The following is a 20,635-nucleotide window of genomic DNA, read 5'->3' as shown; positions in this document are numbered from 1 at the left end:
ATATATATTATATCAAAATAAGCCAAAACATTAATCTTCCATTATCATTCTCTTGTTTCTTTTTACAGTAAAATAAAAAAGAACTTAATTTTATATTTGTACAAACAAATGTGATCAATAAATGAAGTTAATTCATTTGTGCTTAATCCAAATAATATAGTTTAAAAGTTTCAGAAAGAAGAGATTTGATCAATTCCACCTTTATTGAAGTATACTCAAATTTCAAGAAACAATAATCTTTTCTCATTAGATAGCTTTTTCACCCCATATATAGATAATATTTGAACTCTAAAAAAATTCTTAAAATTTAAATTTAAAAAAAAAAATTATTTTAAAATAATAATAAAATAATTTTAAAATAAAATTAATATATATATAATTCATTTATAATTATAATTTTTAAAATTAATTATTTTAAATAACAATTTATTTTATTTTTTTAATTAAATAAATTTTTCTAAATTGAATCCAGATCCGGAATAGCAGTTGCAAATATATAATATACTTTGTTGGAACAAATTATTTTGATAATTAAGAGAATAAACATATTCTATGCCAACTCTATTTTGATGGTATGTGATTAAAACTTAATGGTGATTAAACTTAGTTAAGAATAAAGCTAAGTTGCCTATTTGTTGTGTGCAACACGTCTAATATTTATTCCAAATATTTTAATAAGAGTATGCTATATTAGACGTGGTCTAAGTAGGCTAAATAGATGTGTTGCGAAGTTAGACGTTGAGGTCTAACTCCATTAGACGTGGTAGTCTAATGGGAAACGTAGTTAGACGTTGGCGTCTAACACCTTCAGACAAGTCTGAAGTGATACGTAGTTAGACGTTGTAGTCTAACAAATACGTAGCTAGACGTTGAAGTCTAACTCCATTAGACGTGATAGTCTAATGGGAAACGTAGTTAGACATTGGCGTCTAACTCCTTCAGACAAGTCCGAAGTGATGCGTAGTTAGACGTTGCAGTCTAACAGATACGTAGTTAGACGTTGAAGTCTAACTCCATTAGGCGTGGTAGTCTAATGGGAAACGTAGTTAGACGTTGACGTCTAACTCTTTCAGACAAGTCTGAAGTGATGTGTAGTTATATGTTGCAGTCTAACAGATACAGAGTTAGACGTTGAAGTCTAACTTCATTAGACGTGGTAGTCTAATGGGAAACGTAGTTAGACGTTGGCGTCTAACTCCTTCAGACAAGTCTGAAGTGATGCGTAATTAGACTCTGTAGTCTAACAGATACGTAGACGTTGAATTCTAACTCCATTAGACGTGGTAGTCTAATGGGAAACGTAGTTAGACATTGGCGTTTAACTCCTTCCGACAAGTCTGAAATGATGTGTAGTTACATGTTGCAGTCTGATAGATACGTAGTTAGATATTGAAGTCTATCCCCATTAGACGTGGTAGTCTAATGGGAAACGTAGTTAGACGTTGGCGTCTAACTCCTTCAGACAAGTCTGAAGTGATACGTAGTTAAACGTTGAAGTCTAACTCCATTAGACTTGTTAGTCTAATGGAACACATAGTTAGACGTTGACGTCTAACTCACTTAGACTTGGAAGTCTAATGAAGCACGTCTAATGACTCGCTTCAGCAGTCGTTTGAAGTTAGCATACGTCTATCCACGATCAACTAGTTGTCTATTACTCTACTCCACTCACTCTTGTGTAGTCTGACAAACCAGCTAATTGTATCCAATGAACGAACGTCATGTATGTAAATGTCCTTCCAACAGTTTGTCCAGTACAAGACAATATCAGAAAGGATATTCGGCGCACTACCAGTTAGGTACGGCCACGATCCATTTGCTCAAAGTTTAATGTACTCTTGTACTATGGGCGGCCTTCCAATAGACGCTTGCCATGTGTCCATGAAGAAGATTCGACCGTTAGTGTCCTTCTACTACAAATAGATGCCCAAGGACAACGGACGAATCATCAGTTACCCAACCGATTACCAATCTTACAAGCTAACTCTCGCACTTACTAATTTCTTACATCATTCAAGCTCAAGATAAAAAGAATCAAACTAATGTCTAGCTGTGAGAATATTGTTGATAATATTGTAAGTTGAACAGAGGTTGTTATGTTTGACAGAGTGTTAGCTAGTTAAGTAAGCTGTATTTGATTCAAAGAATTTAGTGAAATTCTTTCGGCTGTGGAAGAAGGGTGACGTAGGAGGGTTTACTCCGAACATTCATAAAAAACTCATTGTGTTCTTTATTTTCTGTCATTCATCTTTAATTGGTGATATAACCAAATCTTTTGAGATTTAGCAACGACTTATCCAAAATAAGTTAATAGAATTGAGAAATGTAGGAAATTTGTGTAGAGTTATCCAAATATGTTATTAATTAGCTTTTTGTGTTTGATTTATAAGTAACTTAATTAATTTGCTTTAACCAATCATATTATTTATAAACATAGTTTTAAAATACGTTATTTAGACCGTTGGTTCAACCGGTTCGACGGCTAAACAGTTGAGTAAGCGGTTAGATTTTTGACTTTAATACGATTATCTTTCGAAACGATCAAAATCCGGTTAGTAAACTGAAAATTTTTAGTTTGAAAAGTTTCTATAAAATTTTCTCCATTTTTTGTCCCTCTTTCTTTATCTTTGTATGTCCTGCCTCTCTATATGTCTGCAAATATTTCCCCGGAAGAAAACATAGACAGTCCAAATAGCACTATGGGTTGCTCAAATTCCCTAAGGTTACGTCGTAGAGGTCGCCTTCATAGATCTTAAGGTTAAAGGAGATGTCTGGCAACATTGCTACGTTATTTCCAACGGCGTTTACGAGAATATTGTAACGAAGTCACAATCAGGACTTCAATGATCGAACCGTGAAGAAATATATATATGAAATTGAATAGAAACTCTAGATAATGAAACACAAAACTGGAATGAGATTTTGTCTATTAAACTTGATAGAAAATAACACGATTACAATCCTTAAATAAAGTAAACATAACTAAGACTCTTAAACTAAGACATGAAGAGTCTCATTTATTTGATAAGATCAAGAGTCTTGGACAATCCAAGAGGCTCTTTAACAACCAAAGACTCCTTAATTATTATTATTATTACTTTAATTTCTAACACTCCCCCTTAAAGTGATGCCTGATGAACTAGTCTCAACTTAGATCGTAGATTTTCGAAAGGACCTTTAGGAAGTGCTTTTGTGAAGATATCAGCAACATTGTCTTCACTCCTTACTGCAACCATCTCAAAGATTCCCTCTAATACTTTTTCACGAATAAAGTGATGCTCCAACTCAATGTGTTTTGTCCTCGCATGAAACACATGATTTGATGAAACACATGATTTGAAGTCAATTTAATAGCACTCAAATTATCTCCATGTATAGGAACTGGATAATCAAACTTGACATGAAAATCCTCCCATAGTCTACGAAGCCATATGCACTCCTGTGCTGCGTGAGTTGATGCTTTGTATTCCGCTTCTGTTGTAGACAAGGATACCGATCCTTGTTTTCTACTACTCCAAGATATGCTAGTATTTCCACAAAGAAAAACAAACCCAGATGTGGACCTTTGATCGTCTCGATCTCCAGCAAAGTCAGCATCTGCATATCCTTGCAAGACAAATTTCGCATCTTTCTCATATAGTAGACCAATATCTAGTGAGGTATTAATATACTTCAAAATTTTCTTCGCTTCTTCGAGGTGTGGTTTCCTTGGCTCCTGCATGTATCGACTCACCACTCCAACTGCATAAGCGATGTCAGGCCTTGTTATAGTCAGATAAATCAAACTTCCCACAAGAGCACGATAAGGACGAGGATCTGATAGACATGTTCCTTCATCTCGACTAAGTCTGGGATTTACGTCGAGAGGAGTATAGTTCTTTTTTCCATCAGTCATACCAAAGTTTTCTACCAACTTCTTTGCATAGTTGATCTGCGATACAAACAACCCTTTATCGTAATTTTCGATTTGCAGACCAAGGAATGTTCTAAGTTCACCAAGCTTCTTCATCTCAAAACGAAGCGAGAGCTCATCTTGTAGAGGAGCAACCTCATCATAGTTACTGCCCGTCAAGATTATATCATCCACATAAAGAAGCACCACCACCATCTGTCCATGATTCTTCTTTATAAATAGACTTGAATCATATTTTGAAGCCTTGTACCCACAAAATTGAAGATATTCTGCAATCTTTCCATACCAAGCACGCGGGGCTTACTTTAATCCATATAGTGTCTTCTTAAGTCTACAGACCAACTGGAAACCATCAGTCTTCTCGAATCCAGGTGGTTGTTCCATATATATTGGACGATCAAGTTCTCCGTAGAGAAATGCATTCTTGACATCCAATTGCCACAGCTTCCATTGAGAACTTGCTGCTAAGGCCAACACAATGCGAATTGACGTCATCTTCCCAACTGGGCTGAATGTCTCCTCGTAATCTTCTCCATACTTCTGTGAGAATCCTCGAGCGACCAATATAGCTTTGTATCGATCTATGCTTCCATCAGCCTTTCGCTTGATTCGATACACCCACTTACATGTGACTTCTTGAGTATCAGGAGGCTTCGGAATAACGTCCCATGTCTCATTCTTCTTGAGAGCATGCATTTCCTCCTCCATTGCTGCCACCCATTCCTTGACATTTTTTGCTTCATTATAAGAAGTGGGTTCCTCGTCATCTATTGCGTTTGCCAAGAAACAAGAAAATGTTGTCACAAAATTATCATCCTTGAATCGACAAGGCCTTACAATATTCCTTTTTGGTCTAGATTCCCCATTCTGTTGTTGACTTGATTCTTCCTGATGTGGACTTCCTGGTAACCTTTCACCTTTGGCTCCTTCATCGACTGAAGTATCTTGAGCTAAGTCAGGGCTCCCCCTGTCACTATTATTACTACTACAGGAGCTTCCCGTAGACATGGGAATGGGAAGATCAGTCTGAACAGTTTCTTCAACATCCTTCATATAGTACAAAGAAATTTCGTCGAAAACAACATCTCTTGACACAGTGCATTTGTGAGTTGATGGATCCATACACCGCCACCCTTTCCTTCTCTGGTCATAGCCGACAAACACGCATTTGACTGCCTTCGCATCTAATTTGCTCCTTCTCGAGTCTGGAATATGGACATAACAAGTAGATCCAAAAACTTGAAAATGTTTAACATTTGGCTTAAAACCAAAAAGCATCTCGAATGGAGATTTGAACTCATTCGGGCTAAGCGGAACTCGATTGATGACATGAGCAGCACAACTCATGCCTTCTGCCCATAACTGCCTTGGTATATTCTTCATATGCAACCAAGACTTACAAGTCTCTGTAAGGTGTCGAATCTTCCTTTCGGCTATCCCATTCTGTTGCGGGGTCTCGGGGCAGGAGAGTTCTCTTTTTATCCCATTTTGCCTACAAAACAATTCAAACTCTTTTGAGCAAAATTCCCCACCATTGTCTGTCCGCAATACTCGAATTTTCCTTTCCTGTTCTCCTTTTACCGTCTCCTTGAACTCGAGAAATTTATAGAACACTTCAGACTTCTCTTTCACAAAGTACACCCAAGTGAACCAAGAGAAATCATCCACAAATAGCAACATATATTTACTTCCCGAGTATGAGGCAGTTCGAGTTGGTCCAATCAAGTCACTATGAACTCGATCCAAAGGACCCTTACTTCTCGATACAGAGTTGTCGAAAGGAAGTCGATGAGCCTTCCCATATTGACATCCTTCACACACACTGCCCTCCTCAATTCTCAGATCTTCAGGTAGACCTTCGACAAGTTTCTTTTGAGACATAACACTGAGCTTAGTCATATTGACATGCCCAAGTCTTGCATGCCATAGAAAGGAGGTGCTTTTGTCGTTCACCCTTTCTATGTACAAATTTGAAGCTGAAAGGACAAAGAGATCATTTACCCGAGTTCCAGTATGAACCACATCCGCCTTGATTTCTTTCACGTTCCTTAAAAACTTCACATCATGTGGACCGAACAACACCAAATTTCCAGCGTCTACAGCATTTGCAACCGAGAAGAGATTCTTCTAAATTCCTGGAACGTGATAAACATTCTTCAGAGTAATAGATTCTCCTTTATCGCTTTCAATGACAACTGATCCTTCCTTTTTAACTTCGTGAACCGAGTTATCTGCCGTGACAATGCCACCGCCCCCATTATGAACTCGACTCGATGAGAACACAGAATCATCTCCAGTAACATGATGTCCGCACCCTAAATCGACGATCCACCTTTGATCGATCTCCTATTTACCATGAGAAGCCTCTGTTTTCTTTTCCTTCGAAGTCGTCACATCGACATGAAAAGCCTTGTCCCAGTCCTCCTCAACACGCTGGTTAGACTTTTCTCCGAGATTTGAACCAGAAAAATTACCATTCAAATTTACTCGACAGTCTCTCTTGAAGTGTCCAGTCTTGCCGTACCTGAAACACTTAAGGGGCTTTTTAGGAATATTTGAAGAATCCTGACCTGTTTCTTCCTTCTTCGACTTTCCCTTTTTCCAGCTCGATTTCTTCACGAACAACGCGTTGTTTGACTCCTCATTTATACTCGTTCCAACCATTTGTGCGGCCAACGACTCTTGAGATGACAAGAGATTTTCAAACTCCTCGAGTGAAGCTTGTTGAGCCCAACCTTGAATCGAGGTGATGAATGGTGTATATTCAGGTCGAAGTCCTCGAACAATATGTCTCTTTGTTCGAGCCTCTAAGATTTTCTCATCTGGGTTTAATAAAGAAATTTCTGAGCATATGTTCTTTACCTTAAGAAAGAACTCCGAGACAGATCTGATTTGCTTTGCGGCTTTCAACTCGTTTTCAAGCATCTAGAGACGAGCTTAGTTCTTCTTATTGAAAAGACGATCATGCGTTTCCCAGATCTCACAAGCAGATCCACAACCGATGATGTGTTCGAACAGATTGTGGGAGATTGACCTCTTCAACACAAATTCTGCCTTTGCGTTGAGTCTCTTCCGCTTCTTCGATGCTTCCGCATTTTCAGCAACATCCTCAGTAGCTACATCATCATCGTCTACGACGATGTCCCACAAATCTTCCCCAACCAGGTACGATTCCATACAGGTTTTCCATATCCGGTAGTTTGACTAGTTTAACAACTCCAAACCGAGTCCAGCTACACGACCACTACTTTCCATATCGAATAACAACGATACATTCTTCAACAATATTACCAAAGCTCTGATACCATGTAACGAAGTCACAATCAGGACTTCGATGATCGAACCGTGAAGAAATATATATGAATGTGAATAGAAACTCTAGATAATGAAACATAAAACTGGAATGAGATTTTGTCTATTAAACTTGATAGAAAATAACACGATTACAATCCTTAAATAAAGTAAACATAACTAAGACTCTTAAACTAAGACATGAAGAGTCTCATTTATTTGATAAGATCAAGAGTCTTGGACAATCCAAGAGGCTCTTTAACAACCAAAGATTCCTTAATTATTATTATTATTATTACTTTAATTTCTAACAAATATGTTATTTTTCCGGTGATTTAGCTTGTGAAAGACATATATCTTGGAGTTAATAAGAATGTTAGATGACCGATGTTTATGATCTAGATCATTTTGTCTATCCAAAATTCAAAGGTCTATTATTCAAAAATCTTCCTTATCTGGGTTTTCATACATAAATATTATAAAGTAAAAGGGAGTGACCTAATGAATATGATCTATATTATGAGTTTATTTTGTAGGGAGTTATGTATATTTAATATAATATTAATTTAATTGATAAATTATTAAGTTTAATTATATTTATTTAATTATTATTTTTTATATGTATAAGGATTATATATACCATTTATATACTAATATATTTAAAATAAAAATAAAATCCGGTTCAACCGGTTGGACCAGGACGACCGAATTAAGAAAAAAAAAAAAAAAAAAACTAATTGCTTATAAATATAGAAATTTGAAAATATTTTATTCTCAATAAAATTGACTTTTAGAATGAACAAATAAGATATTCCTATTTTTTTTGTTGATAATTAAATTTGACAGTTTTGGTTTAAAAAATGGTTGTTATCATTGAGAATATATAAATTCCTATTTTAAAATTATAATTTTATTTTATATTCAATTTATTTGAATGGTTAAATGTATAATTAAGTTAGTTTTTATTTTTCCAGCTTATTTATTAATGCTCATTTATGTTTAATTTTATTTTACGCGGTAATTTATTTATTAAAACTACTACTCTAACAACTTATGTTTATAAACCGAATTAAACTAACTCTTATAATTTTTTTAATTTTTTTTAAATAGGAAATTATATATTCCCCAAGCAAGATAATAGAACCATTCTATCCCTAATTCAACTTGTAAGTAAAGTTTATTAGATAATAATTTTTTCATTTTCTGCATATCTCTCATCCATTGTAAAAGTATAGCAAAATATAAACTGTCATAAAATTCATATCAAATAATAATACAAATATATAAAGTAAACTCAAAAGTTTAGTATAATTATAATAGTTTAAGCTAAAAACTAATTTGTATTTTTTCTGTACCTCAATTCAATGTGCATTCATGTATTTTTATATTATCTGTTATAGAGAATTTAAAGTTGTTGTTTGTTGATGCACATCAACATTCTGCCAAGTTACTATACATGAAACAATTTAAAACACAAACATAAGAAAAACGTTAAACTAACAAAATTAGTGTAACTTATAATATATTAAATTAGGACAGAAAAAAATGACATTCTGTTAGGGTCTAAAATCAAGGCATCGGTCCTAAAATAAATTTCATCAACCTTTCTCGACACCCGGTCTCGGTCTTATGGTGCACATGGGCCAGATTTCTGTTTTGTTGTTTTATTATTTTGTTTTGCTTTCCTTCTCTACTTTACAAACTGAATTCTGTTATTTTCTAGTTATTGTTGTAACCGAATATTTTGGGGCAAGACATCACCTATGTAAGACTGATCTTTCTTCCCCAAGGACCCATGAATAGAATGATGAAGATGTGACTTCGTCCATATTCGTCTATTATTATTATTTATTATGGACTGTTTGGTGTAGACCAACAGTATTTCTCTTCGCACCCTTGGTTCTTCTATCCCCTCCCCCAAATTCTCTATCGAAAACCTTTCGTTGTCCTTTGATTGTAGTTTTCACCGGTCTTATAGATCAAGAACTTGATTCTTGAACCCAAAACACACCTTACGAAACAAGTCGTAACACATTCTTTCACTGTTGGATTGTTGGATGTGCGGTTATGTATTTTTTCAGCTCTTAGTTAGAACTCATGAATCTTTGTTTGTTGATGCACATTCAAATGTCATCTATTATTATAAATAAAATAACTTTAGGACATAATTATAAACAAATAAATTGACAATAAACTCAAGTTTTTAGTGTAACTATAATACATTTATCTATAAAAAAAATATATTTTTTATATTGTTTCACTATTTGAATAGAGACATATGGATTGTACTAAACTTTAGTCTTGAAAAAAAAAAAAACTATTTTGTATATATTCAAACTTTTTAAAAATAATAATTATTATATTAGTTGTCTAAATAGATATGTTATAATTTTCAATTCATTTTTGAATTAAGTGTTTAAAATAATTGTATGACATCAAAGTAAGAAAGTTGATTATACTATTATGTAAGATTTGATACATATAACATTAATATGTTCAATTCAACTATGTCTAACTATTTAGGTTATTAGAATAATAAATAAGAAAATATATATAAAATACTTGTACATTTGTGTTTGACAAAAATATTATTAAATTTGTTAATATATATATATATATATATATATTCTCAAATTCATATCAATTTCCATGTTTTTTAAATTGGGCCAATAATTTTAAATAAAATAATAAAAAAATATTAAAATATTTTATAAATGTAATTATATTTATATATATATATATATATATTTAAACGATTTGATAAGATAAAATAAAATAAAATAAATAATTTGTAATTAAATAATAAATTAATTTTGGATTAAATTCACAACAAACAAGACCTTAACAAATGTTGGCTCGACAGAAAGTGTATTTAATTGTAGTGTTTTACCTCACAGTTTATTGTCGTGCCCTAAATCGAAAGCTCTCGCACAGCAAGAGAAAGGGCGACCATCTATTCTCAACAATGGCGGACGAAGATTACGAGATCGACACGTAATTTCTTTCTTCTTCATTCCTTCACTAATCTCTTTTCCATTTTATGCTTTACCTATTGATTCACCACGCCTTCGACTGGCTGGAATTCCGTTTTTCTGTTTAGTTTGTACAAGCGAGAATCCTTATCAATATCACAACATCTTGTTCTTACTCATACCTGCTGATATTCTCCAGAATCCAGTTCATTTTTTCAATTCGCATGTTTTGATTCATGTTCATGATGTGTTAGGGTTTAGGGTTTGTAGTATTATAGTTTATAAAGTATTGAGAATTATGGCATCACCGATAATAAGCACGTTCTGGATTCAAGATGAGTTGAATGAGTAGTGTTCAATTCGTGAAGATTCCATAGAATGTATGAATAACCATCATATGAGTCCTAACTTATTTGAGAATAAAACAACTTGCTACCCATTTGTCTTTTTCAAATATTTCTTAAAACTTGTACGTAGATTAGTATATATTGCTCTTTCCCATTTGGGTATGGCAATGGGTCGGGCACAGGATCAGACATTGCAGGCCTGATGAGGCTCAACAGTCAACATGATTGATCTGTTGGTGCCCAACTTAAACCCGAACCTGTTGAGGCTGTCAGAGATTGCTTTTTTCTCACCTCTCCACCAAAAAGAATATAGGTTTAGGTGATGTACTTATAGCAGAAGAAAATACTTGTCTGCCAACCTCTGGTTCAGTAACAGCCTTCTTTCTTCCTCATTAAGAAATTTATTGTTTGTCATTGAACTTCTTCCACTCTAAGCTCCGAATTAAGAGCAACAAGTGCCACTCTACATGGAGATGAAATTTGTTTATGGCTTTGTCCATATGAGCAGAAGAAGATCTTTAGCCTTTACAGAATCAACCCATATTGCCCATTCCTTTTGTCTCCTTCCTCTTTATCAACACCAATGACCCTTATGCCATGAACTTACCTATTCATTGTTACCTATACCCTCCTCAAAAACATCATGTTAGTCCTGAAATATTGCTTACCTTCTCCAGTTCCAGTAGTCTGATTCCTTTGTGTCAATTTTACCCTCCCTATTCTTGAGTATGTAATGACTACGTTATAGATAACCTAGTCACAAAGAATATTATTTTGAAGAATCTGACTTGGTCGCTACATTTGTTAGGTTTCTTTAAATTAAGATATTGAATCTTGTTTGGAAGAATAGGAATGTTTGTTTCTCAGTCTGATTAATATCGTGAATGTATAGGTATGAAGATGAGCCACAAGAACCTGAGCCTGAGGTGACTGACTTTTCTTTGAAACTCAATATGCTAATTGGAAACAAGGCTCTTTGCCTATTGATGACTTGATATATGTGGATAATGTTGCAGGAAGGGGCAGAAGAGGAACTTGATAACGATAACAATGAAGAGGCCGCGGATGCTGTTTTAGCTGATGGTGAGGATAAAGAACCGGAGCCCATTGAACGAGAACGTAAAACATCAAAATATATGACTAAATATGAACGTGCCAGAATTCTCGGTACCAGGGCATTGCAAATCAGGTAAAAAAGCAAAGCAATTAACTATCAAAGCTTTTGTGAATGAAAAGATTTCTTAATTGCATTGACTCTTTTAACTTCTGTGAGCAGCATGAATGCACCTGTGATGGTTGAGTTGGAAGGGGAAACTGATCCACTTGAGGTTAGCCTCTTAATAGAGTAGTATACAAGTGATATGTTATCTCAAAGATACGAGTAAAAAGCCTAGAGAAGTGCTAATAAACATCGTTTAAGTTTTTGTAGGTCAAGGGTTTGTTTGATGTAGGATCTTTGTGTTCTGTTCTAAATAATCTGATATTTTGGGAAAAACTTGTTTGATGAAAAAGTCGATTATGTGCGATTATTGGGTTAAATGATTTGATTGTGATGGGATGTGAACCCTTCATCAAACAAGGCCTAGGATTACATGAAAACTATATTATTTTCCTTTACATATTCTCAAATAATATGTTAATGTATATAAGTATATTTATATTTAATGTGTTTGTGCATAGTTTCTGGCAATTTGGGTAACCTTTGGACTTCATTATGTAGTTCTAAGTTCCCTTTTAGAGATTTGGCTGCACTTGAAATTGCATTGATTATTACATCATTTTGAATCTATTTGAAAATTAGTATTTTGCATTATCTCTTTGAAAAATTTTCAAAAGTTGAAATTGAAAGAGATATTTTTATTTCGGTATAAGATATTTTTTTATCTTCCACTTGGTATAGAGATATTTTTCTCAATTCAGATTTTTTTTAATCATTGTGATGTTTTTGACAAATATGACATGTAGATTTTATATATCACGATCAACATGAAAAGAAAAAGGGTTGATAAAAAAGTTGCTTCATTTGGTTGCATTCATATTTTGTTTCTAGATTGCAATGAAAGAGCTTCGACAGCGTAAGATACCTTTCACAATTCGTCGCTATCTGCCTGATGGAAGGTACGATTCTTCTTAATAAAAAAACACCAAACATAGATTTTTTTACTTTTTGGTAATGGATCAATCTGCCTTGTGTTTTCCTACTTTCCAAAATGTAACTGTAATCTGTCGCATCCAGTTACGAAGATTGGGGAGTCGATGAGCTGATTGTTGAAGACTCGTGGAAGAGGCAAGTTGGCGGTGATTAATTGGATGATTTGCGTCTTTAATCTGTTATGTTAGGGATGATATGTATCGCACTTATTATAACTAATATTTTGTCCAGTAATGTGAATGTCTAGTAATCATAATATTGTGTTCAAACTAATTATATGATTATCCAAAATTTTTGCCTTATGCAAGAGTTAACTATGTTTTTATTAACTGTTTGTCTGAATTTCTCATGGGGCCACTTTGTCTGAGCTATTTTGTTGTCAAGTTGCAAAGTTTGAGGTCTTAAATATTTTGTTCAATCGTTAATGAAAAGGGTATTTTGTTCATCCTCAAACAGTTTATAGGTGTGATTGTATGTAATTATTTTTTGTTTCTATAGTCAAACATTTATTAGGGAGCCCTAATAAAGAGTTACAAACATCAATATCCCAAAACATAGAGTGGCTTATGCATGTAGGAGTCGATATCTTTTGTTATTTAGTGAAGAAAAAGTGTTCTCCAACATGAAAATACTATTGTCACCCAAACTTTGAAGTTTGTGTTGTCATTTTGAAAGTGTGGTTATAGTATAGGTGAGGAAGTTCTCGGAGTGGCGAGATGAAGAAACTCGTTTCTAGAATAATCGTGAAACTCGCAAAGTAGCCCCATCTTATTTCATGCCGGATACCTAGATAGAGATATTAATTTGAACTAAAAAATGTCAATAAATGTCTAGTTAAGTTTAATGTTTAAACTTTATCTCATCTAAATCAACATCGATACTTATAAAAAAAAAACAAAAGTGTTCCTAAATAAATTTATTGACAGTTCTTCATTGTCCAAAGCCAGATCCGGCTCCAAAATAGGGTTTATGAATAGGCCTAATATATTTACAAGAATAAGATTATAGTAATTCCTATATGAAAAATGATTTTATTTTGGATTCTGAGTCTAATGTAGAAACAAATAGTGCCGCTAGCCTACAAATCACAACAAAATTGATTTATAGATGCTTCTATGGTTACAATTTTCCTCTGAAAACAGAGTTTGTGTCACCCTATCCTCTAAGTTGAATGAGGCCTTTTGATCAACTAACTTGTTTGCAGAAATATTGAGAAAAAAACTTTAATAAAAATGGAACTGATGTGACTTAAATCTACAAAGAAGAATCCTCCATGGCTTCTTCAGGTTTAGGTGCTGCTCTCTTAGGTCGACCACATCGCTTTACATCTTTTCCTTGTAAAAGCTTCAACGCCTTCTCCAGGGTTATTTCGGTTGGATTTGCATTCTGAAGATAAAAAATATTCAAAAGTTGGGAATGAATGAAAATAAGAATCAAATTCTCAAAGATTATTCTTAAATCAGCAAAAACCCCAGAGAAAAAGGAACCTTGGACAGAGGTGCAAATGAACTTCTGTGTCTGATAGTAAATCCGCTCTTCCCAAGCCTTATCACAACCGGATGGTTATCGCCCGGATGATTTCCCTATTATAATGTGGTGTTAATATTAATACTATTGGATTTAATAACCATACAAATAATATTACTACATAAGAAAGAAATTTGAGTTTGTTTACCAATGTTATTGGATATTTCAGCAACTCCAACGCATCTTCAAGTGTAATAGATTTCACATTTTTTACCTAATAAAAATGCAAATGAAATATTGAGATTGAAGAGCTGCAAGAATTGTGTAAATATGATTGAAGAACTTAACTGAGTTAACCAATAAATTATTTGATCCATTTTTAAAACGAGACATTCATAGAAGTTGGTGAAGCAACATGAACTTCTTTCCAAAATAAATCGTGCATATGGATGATATGAAGTTCTTACTTGGGAAAGAGATGCTCGTTTTGGCAAGTATCCTTTTCTATCTTCGCCAAGTTGAACATAGGAACCGTAAGGGCCAGTCTTCAATAGGATCTGAAAAACAAAATAAATTTTAAATTTAACAAAAAAAGCTGGAAACTAGCTGTTACATAATAGACATTCAAATTTAACTGAGAAATAAATCAAAATACCTTTTCCCCAGAAATGGTATGAAGACCAAGTATTTTGGGCACATCAACAGCCTTATTATCAGGAGTATCATCTTCTTCATCCTCACCATATAATGTCTTGGCAATATACCTGTACAAAAATTCAAATCGACAAAAGAAAAATAGAATAAGGAATCAAAAACATAAATCATAAGTGCAAGACTTTGTTTACTGCCTTCATGACAAAAAAAAATATGTTAACACAATTTATATATATGAACTCCAACATGCCACAGCAAGAACTACAAATTTTCCAGTGAGCGTGAAGGTCAACAAAGTCCACAGACCATCCTCTCCAAGACCAATCCAAAAACAAACAGGAAAAAACAAACTTGGCCAACATACCGAAGCTTATGAACACAAGGATATTTTAGTCACTTTAACCAAATTAACCACTTTTTCACAGATTTTTCAAAAACTATTTGATTGGAGAAAACCAAGATCAAACAAGCTCAACTTCCTAAGGAAACTTAACTTTAGCCATTGCAATTGAATAAATTACAAGCACACGTCACATTCACCAGTAAAGACAGAACACTTACCACCAAAGGAAACAACAAAACAGATAAGGATGCATATTTCAAGTTTCTACATGGGAATACAAGTAAAAGTTAAAGCAACACTACACTTACTTGCACTTTGGATGTTGATTACAGCCTATAAAATATCCAGCTCCAAACCTACTAACTTTGAAAATGAGAGTCCCTTCCAGACAAATTGGGCACGTTCTGCTTTTGCCAGGTAGTGAAGCAAATAAGAAATCCCCAAATGTTTTCTCCAGCATTTTTTCCACTTGATGGATATGAACACTAGCAGTAAGTTCACAGTACTCACTAAATCTTGTCCAATAATCTCTAAGTAACCCCTTCCATTCCGTCAGTCCAGCAGAAACATTATCAAGCTCGGTTTCCATGTCAGCGGTAAAAGAATAATCAGTAACCTCAGAGAAATGGTGAGAGAGGAATGCCGAGACCATTCGTCCACGAAACTCTGGATATAATACTCTACTCTTTACTTGGACATAATGTCTATCTTGTAAAACTTTCAGTGTAGAAGCATAAGTTGAAGGCCTTCCAATACCAAGTTCTTCCAGCTTCTTTACTAATGAAGCTTCAGAAAAGCGTGATGGAGGTTGTGTATGGTGCTCACTAAGTTTCACCTTTGTAGCACATAATGTATCTCCAGAGTTTAGATCACAAAGAAGCTTGAAAAGCTCTTTACGCTCATCGTCTTCATTATCAGTGTAGTTTAGCATTTTGGCTTCCATATCCCTGTAAACAGTCTGGTAACCGAAAAAATCAACTGTCGAGCAGGTGGATCTAAACGCAACTGACTGGTCTATACTCCTGATATCTAATTGTATCTGATCTATCTTAACAGGTTCCATTTGGCATGCCATTGTCCGAACCCATATAAGAGCATATAACTTCAACGCATCTTCATCGAGGATTCCCTCGAGTGAAGAAGGTAATCTCCGAATATTTGTGGGTCTAATAGCCTCATGAGCCTCTTGAGCGTTTTTTATCTTTTTAAAATACGTACGAGCAGTATCGGGTGTGTATTCCCCTCCATACCTTTCAATGACAAAGGAACGAATATCCTTAGCAGCTTCATCTGAAATGTGTAATCCATCTGTTCTCATGTATGTTATCAATCCTGTTGTACTGGCATCTGATAATTGAACACCTTCGTATAGTTTCTGAGCAAGTTTCATTGTGTACATGGCTGAAAAATGTAGCTTGTTAGCAGCGTCTTGTTGAAGTGATGATGTTATAAATGGTGTCGGAGGGTTCCTCTTCACCTTGCTTCTTTTGGAACCGAGAACTTCAAATTCGGATGAATTTATGTTATTTTCAATGTCGTTTGCTTGTTCTCGAGAGCTAATAGAGAGTTGGCTTACCTTTTCCGAACCAACATGAGTCAAAGAGGATAAGAAGGCATATTTATTATCTTCGTTCTTCTTGTTAAACTGGACCTCTACAGTCCAGTATTCACGTGGTTCAAATGCATCGATTTCCATTTCTCTGTCACATATGAGAGACAAAGCAGCAGATTGGACACGGCCAGCTGACTGGCAACCAGGTAATTTCCTCCATAACAATGGTGAAATATTGAATCCAATCAAATAGTCAAGAGCTCTCCGTGCTAAATAAGCTTGAACCAAGTTCACGTCGATTACTCTAGGAGTTTGCAAAGCATTTTTGATTGATGCCTCTGTTACTTCATTAAATACAACCCTTGCAACTGTTATGTCATCGTGCAATGCCCCTTGTTGTTGCAGCATCTCAATGATATGCCATGCTATAGCTTCTCCTTCCCTGTCTGGATCTGACGCAAGGATAAGGTTTTCAGCACTAAAAGAACACAAAAAATCCAAAAAAAATATAATTAGTAGCTAACATACAAGAAAATATGTTTTTAACCATAAAATGAAGATTTGAACCAAGCAATTCTAATATAGAACTTCTACAGTGATATTGCTGTGAGTGTATGAAGGGTTGTAATGAGAATGATAATGGATAGAATGCAGATGAAATAATCCCTAGTATTAAACAAACTATATTCCTTTGTTAGTATATAGGGTAGGGAGAGTAGCTTCACAATAATGTCTTTTTAAGAAACAGAATTATTCATCTGGAATAACTTGCTTACGCGTTAAAAGTTAGGCATGTACATGATCCCTAAAATCTCTATATCATCTCCCCTTGAAACCCAAAAATCTCCAGCAAAACTATCAATTGTCCAATACAAATCCAATGTTCCAAAATGGCCTATTCGTGTCCAAAAGTATGTAGTATGCTTAGAAATGATGTGGTGGTCTATCTTCTCTTCTATATCAATCTAAGTCCCTCCTTTTCTCTATGTGTCTTTTATATTATATATTCTACTTGTTACAGATATCAGGAAGAAAACAATATATATATATATGCAACAGCATACCCGTTTAGTGCGATCTTGATACTCTTTAGATGTGTCCAGGCAGTAGAAGGAACTTCCCACACCATACTGAAATCATCATCGGGCCGAACAGATCCAGATCTTGCAGCGAGATCTCTGACATGTCCATAGCTAGGTAAAACTTCAAACATGTCACCCAGATACTTCTGAATAACTTTTGCCTTTGTCAAAGACTCCACGACAAGAACTGATTTCCCAGAAGGAGGGTACAGGGACTTAAATTCCTTTTTAACCAGAACCTTCGATTTACTCTTGATTCGGCTTTCTGGTTTAAGATCTAGTTTATCCACAACTAAAACTGGAGATGCTTCAACCTTACCTACTTTTTCAGGTTTTGCCTTCTTGCTAGACTTGGCAGTTTTTCTTTTGGCTGGACTCTTCACTAAAGGCAAACTGTTAATAAGCTCCTCCTTGTTAATACTTCCGATGTTTTCCTGAACAGCTGGAGGGTTAACAAAATTGAAAGAAAACAAATAAGAAAATCCCAAACCACACAATGAAATCATCTTCTAACCTCTGAAGTAACATTAGTATCTTGGATTGGTTGAGAAGCTCCATTTGTACTAGAACCAGTCAACTCATCCTCCTTTTTTTTTCTTATCGATGGCTGCTTCTTTTTCCTAGGAGACTTTTGGACATTGTTAGCATTGCCCAACAATGAACTTGAGGAAGCAGCTTCCTTCACGTCTTCAGATGGTTGTGATGCATCAGAGTCCTTACTTGCTGATACTCCAGCCTTGGAAATGTTCTTCCCTCTATTCCAGGCTACACTCAACTTGCCCAAAGCTGAAGTACTCCCACTTCTTATAAAACTATCGTCATTTCTATTTGTGTCGGCTTTAGTGGAAAAAGGTCTCTTAAGTGAAGCAGTCTGGTAATATGAACTCAACTTGATTCTACCTTGAAGTGAACCATAATCAAATGCATTCATGGAAATAAGAGGTTTGGACCTACAAACAAGGCTACTTGCAGCACGAGAGGTTCGTTCAGCGATAAGAGAAAGGGCTTGTTGTGGGTTCCTTCCAATGGAGTAGAGTCTGACATTTCCAAATCCAACGAAACATAAAGACCCAGACATATCAGCTGCTGGGTTTTTTAAAGAAACATTATGGTATGTCTGTAATACACTGTTCTGCAACTGCAATACCGATTTTTACACAAACATGGAGAATTAGACAAATGAATGATGAACATCATGGAAGAACAACCCACAAACGACTAAAAGAAAGAAATTTGAGCGTTCACCATTTTAGTTTTCCGTAGCTTCGATATGTTCCAGCAGGAAAATTGAGAGTTTAATGAAGCAGCAAATAAGCTTCTCTGCCGGCGATAAACAACCGTCATCGGAGATATCCAACAACTGGGTCATAAACACGGATTCTCACCTGCAACTGGAAAAGTCTCAATGAAAAGTGAAGAAAAATGAAAGGGTGGTTTTAAGTATTGGAGGGAAGAGGAGGCTCACCATTGTCTCACTCTCCAATTCCTTGTTGCTGACATTACAAGGGTTTTTGGAAGACGCGAATACTATACTATTTTAACAGATAAATAGGTTTGTTTTATCCTCTAATTTCTATTTCATTCTTCATCGTAGACTATAGCGCAACCCATGAAGCTGGACGCTGTCGGACGGGATTCAATCTCGGAGCTGGGCAGTGACAGATAGGACTTGGGGAGAGAGAGGGAGGGTTTGAAGTTTGAACAAAGAAAGTAGGCCAAGGGATTCAGGGAAAGGAAATGTGGGCTCTGCACAAAAAGAAGACTTGGGCTGTTGGGCCTGGTATTAGAAATGACTTAAACTCCATACTTGTTGAGAATTATGTTTTTTGAAAACCAGCAGGCAAATTGAAAGAGATGAACAAATTGAAAGCTGACTGGCATGAGGCATATTAGAAACTGTTTATGTTATTCAACTTCTTTCACCTCTATATGGAGATGAAATTGGTTTATGGATTGGTCCATATTAGCCTGCCTCTTCATTGTTACCTATACCCTCCTCAAAAACATCATATTAGTCCTGAAATATTGCTTACCTTCACTAGTTCTAGTTGTTTGAAATAATATTTTGGTTTTTGGGAAGAATAAAAACTTTTAGTGGATTAAAGGATACAATATTCCTCTTTTAGGAAATTAATCATGAACATTATTCCTTAAAGGCTGTTAGATTAATCATAAAGAACCTATTAAGTATACTAGACAATTGACCCAATCTCCTAGATCTTCTGTTACAGATTAAACTATGTCTATGTTCTGGACCAATCAAAATACAATATTAATATATTATATTATTAAAAATACATTCGGGTTAAAGAAAAACTGAAATCCAAAAATAATGACGCTTCAATCGAGGTTCAACCTGAAGTGCTAATATAGGTGAAGCGTGTTCTCAAGTGAAACGCACTAACGCTTCAACTAAAGCAGTAATACATATGAAGCGCATTTTCAAGTGAATTGCGCTCAACCTCTATCTTTTTTTTTTTTTAATAAAAGAGAGCTAGCATGACACCCCGCTTAAACTCAAAGCGCTTCCAGATGAAATCGAACCCGTGACCTTTTGGTCTCTTAAGCTGATTCTTACCACTAGGCTACCTCACCTAAATCATTAATTTAAGTGATAATCTAATTAATAATAAAATATAAATATATATCAGGTGAGAAAGTGTTTCATTTGTATTAACGCTTCAGGTAAAGTGTTAATAAGATAAAAGTGAAGCGTCACTTGTGAACGCGCTTCACATGTATTAACATCTCAGGTGAAGCGCTTCACTTGAGAACGCACTTCACATATATTAATGTTTCATGTGAAAGCGTTAATTAGAGACAGGTGAAACGTGTTTCCCTTTAGAACGCGCTTCACCTATA

General features: G+C 35.0%; 2 protein-coding genes across 3 annotated transcripts; one reads left to right on the top strand and one right to left on the bottom strand.

Moving 5' to 3' along the window:
* The first annotated feature begins 10,068 nt into the window (after positions 1 to 10,068).
* Positions 10,069 to 13,040, top strand: LOC124938622 (DNA-directed RNA polymerases II, IV and V subunit 6A-like). The gene is made up of 6 exons (XM_047479094.1): positions 10,069 to 10,198; positions 11,416 to 11,449; positions 11,540 to 11,712; positions 11,800 to 11,851; positions 12,574 to 12,641; positions 12,760 to 13,040. The coding sequence occupies exons 1-6, from the start codon at positions 10,170 to 10,172 to the stop codon at positions 12,827 to 12,829; spliced, it is 426 nt and encodes a 141-aa protein (XP_047335050.1). The 5' UTR covers positions 10,069 to 10,169; the 3' UTR covers positions 12,830 to 13,040.
* Positions 13,041 to 13,692: 652 nt separating this feature from the next.
* LOC124937460 (DNA topoisomerase 1-like) lies at positions 13,693 to 19,463 on the bottom strand. Of its 2 annotated transcripts, none has more exons than XM_047477727.1 (10): positions 19,239 to 19,463; positions 19,019 to 19,164; positions 18,288 to 18,911; positions 17,756 to 18,207; positions 15,448 to 17,169; positions 14,798 to 14,906; positions 14,610 to 14,699; positions 14,351 to 14,416; positions 14,163 to 14,258; positions 13,693 to 14,061 (listed from the first exon to the last, which is right to left on the bottom strand). In XM_047477727.1, the coding sequence occupies exons 2-10, from the start codon at positions 19,115 to 19,117 to the stop codon at positions 13,930 to 13,932; spliced, it is 3,390 nt and encodes a 1,129-aa protein (XP_047333683.1). In that variant the 5' UTR covers positions 19,118 to 19,164; positions 19,239 to 19,463; the 3' UTR covers positions 13,693 to 13,929. The 2 variants fall into 2 exon arrangements, with proteins under 2 accessions (XP_047333683.1, XP_047333684.1); XM_047477728.1 differs by having other exon boundaries at positions 19,019 to 19,158.
* Positions 19,464 to 20,635: the final 1,172 nt, after the last annotated feature.

Source organism: Impatiens glandulifera, chromosome 5, assembly GCF_907164915.1.
Source record: "Impatiens glandulifera chromosome 5, dImpGla2.1, whole genome shotgun sequence".
Taxonomy (NCBI): domain Eukaryota; kingdom Viridiplantae; phylum Streptophyta; class Magnoliopsida; order Ericales; family Balsaminaceae; genus Impatiens; species Impatiens glandulifera.
The sequence above is the reverse complement of the archived record's forward strand: the minus strand, read 5'-3'. Positions and strand labels throughout refer to the sequence as shown.

Coding starts and splice junctions, on each gene's coding strand:
- LOC124938622 (XM_047479094.1), top strand. CDS start 10,170: ATGGCGGACGAAGATTACGAGATCGACAC. Junction 10,199..11,415: donor GAAGATTACGAGATCGACAC/GTAATTTCTTTC, acceptor GTGAATGTATAG/GTATGAAGATGAGCCACAAG. Junction 11,450..11,539: donor CACAAGAACCTGAGCCTGAG/GTGACTGACTTT, acceptor ATAATGTTGCAG/GAAGGGGCAGAAGAGGAACT.
- LOC124937460 (XM_047477727.1), bottom strand. CDS start 19,117: ATGACGGTTGTTTATCGCCGGCAGAGAAGCTTATTTGCTGCTTCATTA. Junction 18,208..18,287: donor ATACTAATGTTACTTCAGAG/GTTAGAAGATGA, acceptor CCAGCTGTTCAG/GAAAACATCGGAAGTATTAA. Junction 14,062..14,162: donor CATTTGCACCTCTGTCCAAG/GTTCCTTTTTCT, acceptor TTTTATCTTCAG/AATGCAAATCCAACCGAAAT.